This window comes from Temnothorax americanus, unplaced genomic scaffold (assembly GCF_048541705.1).
Source record: "Temnothorax americanus isolate GAGA-0224 unplaced genomic scaffold, ASM4854170v1 Scaffold26, whole genome shotgun sequence".
Taxonomy (NCBI): domain Eukaryota; kingdom Metazoa; phylum Arthropoda; class Insecta; order Hymenoptera; family Formicidae; genus Temnothorax; species Temnothorax americanus.
Genome location: NW_027509401.1, coordinates 2,207,452 through 2,220,039, shown reverse-complemented (window position 1 = coordinate 2,220,039; position 12,588 = coordinate 2,207,452). Strand labels below are relative to the sequence as shown.

At 40.2% G+C, this 12,588-nt stretch overlaps 3 protein-coding genes across 9 annotated transcripts in view; all 3 read right to left on the bottom strand.

The window, feature by feature from the left end:
- LOC143899270 (uncharacterized) overlaps window positions 1-864 on the bottom strand; it is a 66,892-nt gene extending 66,028 nt beyond the window's left edge. For 4 of the 6 annotated variants that reach the window (XR_013257444.1, XM_077409439.1, XM_077409442.1 and 1 more), the window contains exon 1: window positions 1-863. This exon is cut by the window's left edge and continues 44 nt beyond it. The gene's annotated coding sequence lies outside the window, so the exon portion shown is untranslated. The other 2 variants (XM_077409440.1, XM_077409443.1) reach the window with 1 other exon arrangement.
- A 3,723-nt stretch (window positions 865-4,587) lies between these two features.
- On the bottom strand, window positions 4,588-5,471 carry Nd-13b (NADH dehydrogenase (ubiquinone) subunit ND-13B). The gene is made up of 3 exons (XM_077409523.1): window positions 5,312-5,471; window positions 4,990-5,151; window positions 4,588-4,903 (listed from the first exon to the last, which is right to left on the bottom strand). The coding sequence occupies exons 1-3, from the start codon at window positions 5,330-5,332 to the stop codon at window positions 4,730-4,732; spliced, it is 357 nt and encodes a 118-aa protein (XP_077265649.1). The 5' UTR covers window positions 5,333-5,471; the 3' UTR covers window positions 4,588-4,729.
- Window positions 5,472-5,683: 212 nt separating this feature from the next.
- On the bottom strand, window positions 5,684-7,471 carry Rps5a (ribosomal protein S5a). Of its 2 annotated transcripts, none has more exons than XM_077409517.1 (3): window positions 7,357-7,471; window positions 6,242-6,614; window positions 5,684-6,017 (listed from the first exon to the last, which is right to left on the bottom strand). In XM_077409517.1, exons 2-3 carry the CDS (start codon window positions 6,605-6,607, stop codon window positions 5,733-5,735), a joined length of 651 nt encoding a protein of 216 aa, XP_077265643.1. In that variant the 5' UTR covers window positions 6,608-6,614; window positions 7,357-7,471; the 3' UTR covers window positions 5,684-5,732. The 2 variants fall into 2 exon arrangements, with proteins under 2 accessions (XP_077265643.1, XP_077265644.1); XM_077409518.1 differs by having other exon boundaries at window positions 7,243-7,360.
- Window positions 7,472-12,588: the final 5,117 nt, after the last annotated feature.

Here is a 12,588-nt window from a genome sequence, read left to right as displayed (position 1 = left end):
GCCGGGCTGTCTCAGACGGTGAGGAAACCGAACCGTGTCCGGGAAGGAAACTCGTCGACGTGACACTCGAACTCGCGAACCCAGGTCCGCGGATGGAGCACGGGAGATCACTGCACCGTTTGGAGAGAGAGAGAGAGAGAGAGAAAGAGAAAAATCATTCGCCACGCGCTCTGGATCGCGCGGGCGAGCGGCGGACGACCGGACGGATGTCACGCACTTGTCACGATCACTGTCGACTGCCAAACGCGGACGTGATCGCGACGCGATTGCGATGGGGAACCTCCCCCCTCGTAGACGTTCTTCCGCGTTCTCGAAAACACGCGGCGCAAAAACGGTACCGCACCGCGCGCGCGTACGCAGCTGCGACCACCTGCCGAACGCGGTGTGCCGTGTTTACATCGCACGAGGCGGCAAGGGGAGGAAGGAGTAGGGCGGAGTGCGCGAGCGCGCGACGTACGTTACCGCTATACCCGTCGCTCCGGCGTTTCGCGGACGAGTGCGGCAGGCTGCGCAACGCAACCTCGCCGCGCCGCGTAGCCGAGCGAGACTCGTCGGTGGTGGGGATGGAGCGCGCCGCGCCACCTTCCCCCCCCCTCCCGTCCCGCGCCTGAGCTACGCCACTACGCGCCACTACGCCACCCGCTCGTTTACCTCTCTCGCCGGAGAACGGTACACCTTTTTCCACACACATTTCGCTCTTCTATATCAGCCTCCAGCCTCCCCCGGGGGCACTCCGCGGATCCTTCCTTCGCGCGCCGCGACTTTTTCGCAGGGGGACGCAAGGACGGCTCTCTTCCACGGGAAACGAGATCGATAACGCGACGCGAGGCGGTCCGCGGTCCGCGGTCGGTGGCGCGTCCTCGAGCTCGACCGCCGTGGCTTAACTCCGCACATTAGACCGTCACCGTTAGATTGAAAATTGTGATTGCGCCGTTGTGGAAATTGAGACTCGACCAATCGGAAGCATGGGGCGAGCATGGGGATCATCGGGATTACAGATCAGAACGCATCTTGCGATTTTTAATAGCAATTTCGGCCAATGGCGCGTTGACTCTCGATCGCGCGATAATCGCGCGTCAGAGAGCTCAATTTAAGTCATGTTCGCTACTGTACTATAGTAACCTCGATAGTAACTGCATTAGCCATGCCACCGAAAATAAAAATATTAATTAAAGAATGTCTTTTAATGTCCCATACACGCATATTAATATGTATAGCAACGTGACTTTTGATATATTTTCGATTTTAGTCGATATAATGCAATCTTAATCTCAACAAAACGATATAATTTGTTTTAAAAAATGCACGTTGGAGAAATGGACTCTTCTCCATTCGTAACACGTAAATTTATAATAGAGCAATAATGTGTCAAAAGATCTGCGCGCTAGCTCTAATTATAGTAATTATAAACATTTTGATGATAAATCCAACAATTCTTTAACGAAATCTAAGCGTCTGTAACGTCATTGCATCCGTTATTGCGCTCATCAGTTCATTGCGCAATAAGTGTTCTCGCTTTCGGAGATAACAGCACAATGAATCAATGCGACGATAGAAGCGATGAACGTAGTTACCTCGATTGATTATTTTTAAAAAGCTATTCGTGCAATTGAGGAAACATTAGAACTGATATCGAAGAATGCGTCTATCCGTATCGTTGAAATATTTATACGTTGGAGGCCGAAAAATGGACTAGTCCATTCGGAAAATGCAAATTTGAAACAAAATATACCCTACGTTAAAAATTTTTTTACTGGCTCTAATTACAAGATTCATATATGATTTGCTTCTTAATTCAAAAATATTAATCAAATCTAAATAGCCTCTGTGCGCAGAAATTATAGCATTCTTCAATGTGTGTGCGTGTGCGCGCGCGAGCATTTCGTTTTGACTAAAGTGCTCTCATCGCTTTCGCGACAACACGACGACGTGTTTTTCAATACGACGAAATGATATAAATGTTAATTTGATTAATTATTTTTAAAGGGTTAATCGTGCACGCGTAAAGGATCATTAAGACTGATAACGAAGAATGCATGTACAATACATATATATGTTCATACGAATCGAAATAATTGTATGTTGTAGGCCGCAGAATGGACTAGTCCATTCGGAAAACGCAACGTCGGACGAAAGTACTACTAGGTTAAAAATCGGTTTGCCGACCGTTATTTCAAGACTCGTGTATGATTTGCTCCTTAATATTACAAGTATTAATAAAATCTAAATAGGTTCTGCGAAATCATGGAATTCGTTATTAGTATCTCGATTGTTTTGATCAAGTGCTCTCACTCTCACGAAACCGCTCTCAATACAACAAAGTGCGATAAATGTCGCTAACTTGATTGTTTCGTCATTTTTAAAGAGCCACTCGTGCGATCAAAGATTTATTAGAATCGATATTAAAGATTGATATCGTCTATAAATACGCAATCATGTGTCGTATAGGCTGAAAAATGGACCGATCCATTCGTAAAATGCAAATTCGAATGACGCTACGTTAAAAATCGGTTTGCTGGCTGCTATTATACGAGACTTATGAATGATTTGCTTCTCAATTCAACAAATATTAATTAATCTAATTGGCCTCTGGGAAAGCATGTCATTCTCTATTACGAGCATTTCGTTTTGAATAAGGGCTCTCCGCGCTCTTGCGACACTAGCATGCGAATCGATTTTCATTCAACGACAAAATGTTAAATGTCATTAACTGTTTTAATCATTTTCGAAGGGCTATTCGTGCAATTAAACGATCACCGAAGTTGATATCGAAGAGTACGTGTATGTCAATATCGTCTAAAGAAGACCGTATATATTTTAGAACGAAAAATGGACCGGTCCATTTGTAACATATATGCATATCCGATGGGATATAGGAGCATTGTTACAGCCAAAATTTTGTTTGTCAGTCTTGATTTCCAGCTTCGTGCGTTACGTTCTTCCGTCTGCTATATAAATATTAATCAAATCTATGTAGTATTTAGAAAATCATTGCAGTCTTCGATGCAATTACTAAATTTGGGACAATCATGATATTTGCCAAAGAAAACTGTACACCGCAGGCCGCGTAATGGACTAATCCATTATCGTAAAATGCAACTCTGAAGAAAAACAGCTATGCAGCTTATAATCTGCTTGTTGATCCTAATTACACGAGTAAATGCGCGTTTCGTTCTTAAAAATCCAACGATCCCTAAACAAATCTATGTAATATCTGAAAAATTGTCGCACTCTTTATGGTTTTGATCGATCCGACGGCTCTCGCTTTCACACGACACTCGTATATGTAAAACCATTCTCGATGCGGCGAGAATGATAAACGTTATTAACTTGTTTGCGGTCGTTTTAAAGGGCTACTCGCGCGCAGTTAAATGATTATTAAGGCTGATATCGAACAACGTGTGTTTTATATTTCGTAATAATCGGGAGCGTGGTTGCGCGCAACGCGCACTTTGCGGACGGAAAAGAAAAAGAGAAAGAGAGAGAAAGAAAGAAAGAGAGACCGCCCGTGTCAGGTTTCGGTGGACGATCAGGAAATTACGGTGCCTCGGGCCTCCGCGCGTTCGACCGCCTCGTCTCGTTTTTTCGCCGGTGCACTTAGCCGTGTGCAAAACCCAATCACGATCGATCCGAACGAACGATTCGGACGGACCACCGCGATGCCGTACAACGGACAGCCGGTTTTGCGATTATTAGCGTAGGAATAAAAGGAATAAAGAACGAGATACGCCGATATATATATAGCCGGCGCGCAATAAGATAATGGCTATAACGACGGTGATTGCCGACAATGCCGACGCATTGGCAACGACTTGACTTCTGCATAAGAATCTACTGCGTTTGAACTATTACTTTCCCATTACTGACTTTAATGTTCCTATATCGAGAATTACGCACATTTTGCGTAAACTTATCAAGTCCGTATTTAATCTTTTTTTCTTCATCCGCGTGTCTCTCGATTTAATCTGCAATAAAAATAAATCGCGCAAAAATGCATGCATTTGGTCGAATATCTACGCGTGAAACGCCTCAACGCCGTGATCATGATCGCGTCATCTTGCGTCGTCGAACATTCGCAAGACACGCCAAAACTGCACGGTGGCGTCATCTAGTGAATATTTCCAGTATTATCTTACCAATATAATATTGATTTTATACTCTCGAATTCTGCCGAAAAAATGATATACGCGTGTCGAACTGCGATCAAACTTATACGTGTGACAATGACTGAACACAAATGTACAAAAAACTGCATTTTCGCAGCCTTAAAACAATAGGAACTCAAGTTTCAAAGAACATCACATTTTGATCGACATTTGCAGTTGTTCCGCGCAACGAAATTTCATAATTTATAGTATGAGAAAAAAAAATGCACGAGTTTAAAACGAATGTAAAATATTCTATTTTTATTGGGAAATGTATCTGTTGCGATTCGAGACAAGGAAAATTTTAGGGATTTATCCGTCCTTCAATTTACAACTATATCCTTAGCTATATTCCGGCTTTTAGGCTGCAAAGTTGCGAAAAGACTGAGAGAGAGAGAGAGAGAGAGAGAGAGAGAGAGAGAGAGAGAGAGAGAGAGAGAGAGAAGTTACAGAGAACATTTATTAAATAATAACATGTCACGCGCGCGTTAATATTGTGAGCTATATAGGGTACAATGCACAATCTATTCATTCGCATCGATATCAGGTGTGTGCTATGTACAAATATCTACGACAAATTAGGATTATTTGTGCGGCGGCCACGTCCACTGGTTGGGCGGTGCTTCCTGCATTAATTTCTCCCACGGTTTCCAGATCAACATCTTCTCCGCCAACGATAACTCGTTCTTCGCCTGTATTATAAGCTCCTCCACTTGTCCACAACCGATCTTGGCTTCTATATCTTTCACGCTTTCTTTCTGCGAAATATAACGCTTGATCAGAAACAGCACACGGTATTGTTACATAGAATAATCGCTGCCGCTTCAACGAACATTATTTTCACCTCTTTCACGATCTTCAGTCTATCCTGAACAATCCCCTCCGTTGCTTTCCGATAAGCGTAATCCTTCGGAAACGTTTGTAGCACTCTCAAAATTCTATTGTATAACGGAATTAACTCCGAGTGAGGATTCGTACAAACGGCTAACCCTTTTAAATTCGTAGACTGCAAAACGAAAGACGATTACGTTAACAAAGCGAATGCTGAGTTCCCGCAGTAGGGAATCTTTATACCAGAATCGACGAATACGACGCGAGCGCGAATCGCGACGGATAATATCTTAAATTAAGCGAATTTATTCACGCTGCGCGCATAAATTAATTACCTTTTTGAGTACACCTGCCATGGTCAGGACAATATTATCTAACACTTGATATATCAGAGATCTCTCTTCACTCCGTCAGTATTCTAACCTCAAAATTTATACCGTCGTGTATTTTTTCACGGGTGAAAGACGACGCTCTCGATGAGTTTCGGAACGCACCGTTGTAAAATCTTATTGCGATCTGCGCGACACCTTTTTGTGATATTATTTTCGATATTAGGTTTCCAAAGAAACTTTATGCATATTAATAACACGAGCGTTTCAATAATTAAAACTAATATATGCATCTCTCAAAGACCATAGAAAGATCGTTGAACTTATTGAAATCCCGATGAAGAAATAGCGGATCGAAAAGAAACACTTAGCCAACAATTTAAAGATAGAACGTTCATTTATTTTTTCCGCATATAGAAAGTTATGTTTATCGGTTAGACTTGGCGACGCGCTCCAGTTCGTCCTTCTTCTTGATCGCGTACGAATTCGACGAACCCTTGGCGGCGTTAATAAGTTCGTCGGCTAAACACTCGCCGATCGTTTTAATGTTGCGGAATGCGGCTTCTCGCGCGCCGGTACACAACAACCAGATGGCTTGATTAACGCGACGTAACGGCGATACGTCCACGGCCTGTCGCCTCACCGTGCCAGCGCGTCCAATACGCGTGGAGTCTTCTCTCGGGCCGGAGTTGATGATGGCCGTGACAAGAACCTGAAGCACAAATATTCAAATCGAACAAGTGTAATAACATCCACGCAATTGCGCAATATACATTGATTAAACGCGACTTGCGCCAAGCGACGTATTATCAAGATAAATCTTACTTTGTTAACGGTAAACTTTCAACGTAAATTCTTTAAGACGTTCCAACATACAATTAATCGTGCAAAGATGGAAAAGTTAAGCGTAAAGCGAGCTTTGAGTAGCGAACTCACCTGCAGAGGATTCTCGCCAGTGAGAAGGTGAATGATTTCAAAGGCGTGTTTAACGATTCGCACGGCCATTAATTTCTTTCCGTTATTTCGGCCGTGCATCATAAGAGAATTCGTAAGACGCTCCACAATGGGACACTGAGCTTTCCTGAAACGTTTCGCCGCGTAGCGCCCCGCCGAGTGTGGAAGGTACTTGGCATTCTTCTCTTTAACCGCAATGTAATCCTGCAGAGACATATCGTTCACTTGTACGTCGTCGCAGTTCCAACGTCCGAACAATTTGATCTCGGGCAGTTCGGCCGGCATCGCTACCGGCAATGTATTCGTGGTTGCCACCACCATGTCGTCGAAAGCCTCTTTCTCATCCATTATTTATCTATCGAAGAAAAAAGAGAAAGCTGTTAAACCACGTAACGATTTTCTATCGGTATTCCGAATTACGGTCTCAAAATATATTTATACTCCAAACATCTAATTTTAGGTAACTTTTAATATTGTAACGCTATAAAAATAATTTTTAGATTTATATCAGACTAACGTAACTTTTCTGTGCCAATCCGTTTAAAAAATATAACAAATACAACAGAAATAAAGCGACTCTCAGCAAATTATGAACATAAAACCAGGATACATCGATAAATCCTTACAATCTTTATTGACAGATAAGAGAAATAAATTTGCCGCGCATTCGGATAAATTCTATCGAAAGAAAATATTTATATTTTCGGGAGGGACACGGATCGCTTCGTTTAGACCGATATGCCAAAATGTGTACGGCGAGGAAAAGTCGACGATACGGGACGAGGCAGTTCCGCGTCGCAAGGTCGCAAGATCATAAACGAGGAGAACGCTCTTAATTCGGTTAAATTTCTCAATGAAAAGGTCCGACCGTCCGACGAGCGTGAAACACTGGAAAAACACATGTGGCATGTGGCCACGCGGCCACATGTACCGCTGTCCCGGGCGTGCGCTTCTCGCGCGAAATCCCGCTTGCTTTTCCGCACCTGTACGATCACTCGCGGTTCCCGCTCGTCCTCGATCGCTCAACGACGCCGAATTCGCGCTACCTCGCGACGAACGTATCCCGGCGAAACGACTATTTCTATCCCGTGACTTACGTTCGCGTCTTCGTCCGTGCAAGCGTGAATAGGAAAAGGCCATTGCACCCCGAGCGCCATCTACCAATGGCCGCCGGATTTTGATGCGCTAATCAAAGTCGCAGCCCGACGACGGAGGCGCAAATTGGATGTCATTAATGCGTATCGCGGCTCCAATATTCGCGCTTGTAAATATAAACGCGACGTAAATCGTGAACGTAGATGCGACGAACGACACGAATATAATATTCAAGAAGCACACGATTGCTGATTTGACCGTCGAACGTAGGCGTGCTCTTTGTAGTTGCACTACGCTGCACTTTTTGCATTCTAGATGAAATTGACATTTCGAGAAAAGAATGAAAGAAAGAAAAACATCAAAAATGTAAAAACGCATGAAAAATATAGCCTCGGTATACTGGTGAACGATAAGTACGATTTATGGGCGCGTTCAGCGGACCAAGCCGCTCAGTAGCGGTCGAACGTGCGTGGATCTTACTTTTAGAACCAACCACGCAGCGCAGAGAGTGTTGACGAGACGAACTCAACAGTTGTGTCTGCCGAACGCGGCCAATATCGGCTGTCCATCGATGGATTATTTTGGGAACACTGAAAATTTTATTGTTGTATTTATATTATAAATGTGATATAGAGAAATATTAGTTACAGTTATTGAAGCGATATAATAATAATAATTTTGTTTCTTTAAAAAAAAAAATGTATAAAAGATTTTCTTTATGAATATCGACTAGAATGAGAGAAACGTGAAGAACAGCTTTGGAGACTTCCCGAAAGATGACGCTGGCGGTATCTTTTTGTTGCATTGCAGTAAAGAAACTAATTAATTGCAAGGATTAGCTTAGAATTTTTTCCATTAACATTATTATATTAATATTCTTGTATTGATTGCACGCTTATAATTATTTACATAAGAAAAGAAATATAACAACGTTTCAATAGCTTTCCAAACCGGTATTTCAGAAAGAAACGGTTTAGAAAGGCGATTCCGAGCTTTTTTCCACGTATCGATTATTCTTTATGCGTAAAGCCATACAATTTTACGAACTTTCTTCCCGTTTCGAATGTTTTCAGATCTACCTTGGACACTTGTAAAATTCAGTTAAGAAAGCATGCTAAATAGCAAAAGTCTGTATTTTTTCATAAAGTTGCCATTAAAATTGCTAATTTTTCAAGATAATGGAATTAATATGAATTAATATAAGTCTGTTGCAATGAATAAAAGATCTATTGAATATAATAATTATGTTGATTATATATATGTATAACAGTAGGTTCATCAAGTAAACTTCGTGCAATCGTAGCATTATTCCTGCAATGAATTTCTTACGCGGATAAATTAATTAAAATACGTAAATTAGCAATAATCAAGATATATATTTTGTCGTATATTATTGTAATGACATTTGCCATTCATACCCATTGTCACACTGTCGATCAAAAATGTAAAATCGCTACAATTATATAATCAATTACAGCTGTGATTAATAGTTTATCTTTATTCTTATATATGTCAATTAGAAAATGCAAAAACGTTGTAACGTTAACTTAATCAACTAATGAACAAAGTAAAAACAATTGCGACAGTCGAATCATGATCGCGACTCGCGATTGTTTGGTTCCGCAGATCGCGATCGCGATTTTCGTAATTAATTCTCACAAGCGATGGAAAGTTCGTCATAGAAACAGCGTTAACAACTGCTTAAATATTCATAAAGTCAAGAATTTATACGTTTTGAGAAATATGCCGTGCTGCCGTGCATTATGATATATGTAGCACACAAATATAACCAACATAACCTATTTGCTGTACGTACACCGGCGCATGCCTGTACCTAACCTGATCTAATTTGTTTACTCATTGTTCGATAGAAAAATTATTCAGCGTCATTCAATTACGGGTGATATCATCTAGCTCGTCAATATCATTGCATTAATCTCTTTCGATCGATTCAGATTTGCATCGATTGGATATTAATGGCTTGTGTTCTCGTCGTACCATGGCACATAATTCACCTAAACCTAAAATGATTTCTATTGCTTTGTGTCAAATCGTTATCTCATATTCAGTTATTGGAATCTTTCTCGAATCTTATCCTAAATCCGAAATGTGCTCGTTTTTTTGTGAAAAATCTACAAATGTGTGACACGTATAACCTCGAATTTGGCATTATTCTCAAATTTATGTTAGGGACATGAGTTGACACAAGTGTTGTTCTCTGTCTTCGTCACTCATATTGAATCCAAAGAAAGATAGAACGACGTTTGTGTCGAGTTGCGTCGACTTGGGTCAATAACTAGCAAGCACTAATGAATTATGCACAAAGCGTCTCTTACTGATATTTGTTAATAGATTAAATACGTACGAAAACATTATAGAAAAGAGAGATACTAAGTTAATGAAGTATTTTTTATTTAATTTTTATGTATTATAATTGTGTTTCGGAAGAGATTCATTTCTGCAAGCGGAGAAGACAGATAAAAGCGAAATAAATAATATTTATTTGGGGAATCATAAGAAAATATACATTAAGAAACAGAGATTAGCACATGTTACAAGAGAAATTTGAAACAAACGTATATTAACACTATAACGATTTTATGTGAATAGCGGAGTTTTTGCAATACCGTCTTTCACGTACGGTAAACGTATATGAATTATTTCAGATACATTCACCACGTATCTGAATAATTTAGATACGTTTACCGTATCTGAAAGACGGTATTTGCAAAAACTCCATCACGCCATGTTCACGTGAACCTACGGTGACGTCACATCGTGCGATGTCACGCGATGGCGCTGATTCGTTCAGCTCGCGTTGCAATTATTCGGGGCAATCTGGAATTCGAATGAAAACGTTTGGTCCCCTTTCGCGTCTTTTACACGAGAATCTATTCAAATTTCTATAACGAACATCGAGCGAACCGTCGCTGATCATCATAACTCGCTGATAAGCGCGTGGAAAGCGTTAAATTTCCATTTCGCGAATTCGAATTGATTGCACTACAATTTCGAAACATTTCGCCGCGCGCCCCCGCCCCGCCCGCGGCGCCCGCCATGATGGATTGGCAGCGTCGCGTCGGTTCGGAAAGTAGCGAGCGCGACGGCTCCGCAATTAATTGCGGATTTTGCTCGTTGGTAGTGTATAGCGAGCGCGAATATTTGCCGGGAGTGCCGATTAGGGTGACGGGCGACCGCCAGAACGCATAGGTTCTCGCCGATCTTCGCGATCAGTGCCGCTTCGCCGATCGTGACCGACGCTGCACCGTGTCCCGAGCTGCGTTACCAGCGTACCGTCCCGGTGAGTACAGATTTCGATACCGTAGACGCGCGAAATTGACCCTTGTGTTTTTTTCGACAAAATCGTAGCATAATTGACGTACGATTGATGCATTTTCGTTACATACGGCACACATGTTCAAAAGCAGGAGACACAAGACGTCTTTTAGACGGTCTATGAAAAAGATGGCTAAAAGACGTCTTGCTTAATTGTGTCCTGATTTTGGACATGGTGCTGTCCGGGATATAACACATGCCAGATGTTTAAATTTTAATTATATTGTGTTTCAGGGAAAATTCGCCACTGGATATAATATATCGCGTCGATGTGGAGCAGAATCATGTGATAAATTCGTCAAAGTCCACTTCGCGCAATCGTAGCATTGTTGGATATAGTATACAGTGTCATTGATTAATTACGACAATTCCGTTAAATGAATTCCGTGCGACCGTAGTATCATTCGCCCATGACAGATTTTCTATACATTAATAAAATCTATTAATTAAAATGTGTAGTATTCCATACACGCGTAACGTTTGATAATACTAGTATTTAATATAATTAATACTATTTTTGTATACGTAATGAGTGACAATATACATATATATGCAGTAATTGTACGTGCAGTAATATGTACATTTATATATGCAGTAATTTGTGATTACGCTGATAATGCTCTCTGTTAGCCACGATTATGGCTTGCAGTTGAATTTGTAGATTAGAAGCTTGAAATTGTGGTAGTTACAATTGTGATTATCATATTTAGAAGGTTGCAAGCACGAAGTAATTGAGATATCCAATAGTAATTAGGAGTGCTTGCGATTATTTTATATATTAGCCGCAATCACTATTTGCAGTTGATTCTACAGCTTGAAATTGCTGTAGTTAGTGTTAATTGCAATTATTAAATTTAAAAGTACCTACCTGGAATATGCTTATAGTAATTGTGAGACTGCGATTATTTTTTGTATTATTGTAGCCGCAATCTGCTTGTAGTTGGTAGCTTAGAAACGTAATATTCTTGTTATTAATATTCTGATTATTAGGTTAGAAGAATTTTGCATATGTGAATGAAGTAGTTGACAGATAATGATTGACAGTGAGCACGATTTTTTTTTATATTGGCCGTGAATACTGTTTGTAGTAAATTAAAATTATGACATTAGGTACTATAGTCAATGTTGTGGTCAGTTTAAAAGATTATGTGCGTGAATTAATTGAAATTAGACAGTAGTAGGCCTAATTAGCAGTAATCGCAGTTATTTTCTACATTAGCTATGATCGTTGCTTACAGTTTGTTTTATGGATTAAAAGTTTGAAATTGCTGTGATTAATATTGTTGTTATTACATATAAAAAATTGTATATACATAAATTAATTAAAACGTGTAATAATATTGACAGTGATTACGATTATTTTTTATATCAGTCGTGAGAACTATTTGTAATTGGATTTCTAGATTATAAGTTTGAGAGTGCCATAATTAATATTGTGATTATTACGCTTAAACAATTAGAGATATGCGTCACTTAATTGAAATCTGTAATAATAATTGTGGCAGTGAGGAACGATTATTTTTTATATTGACCGTGACCACTGCTTGTAGCTGGATCTATAGATTAAAATCATGAAATTGCTACAATCAGTCTAACGATTCAATTTAGGAAATTTAAAAAATTAGATGCATGATTTATAATTGAAATATGCAGTAGTAATTGACCGCGATTATTTTCTGTATTAACTCTTATCACTACTTGTGTAACTAGTCTTATAAATTACAATTAAGCTTGAATTAATTAATGCTACGGTCGCAACGGTTATGAGAATCCCTTATCATATTCGGAATATGTTTATAAGTTATTCGGAATAAATATTTTATAAAAATAAGACGCGTCGCGGAACGAAGTATGCTCTATCCTCATGTTTTGCGTTTCGCGTATATAGTGGCAAATTC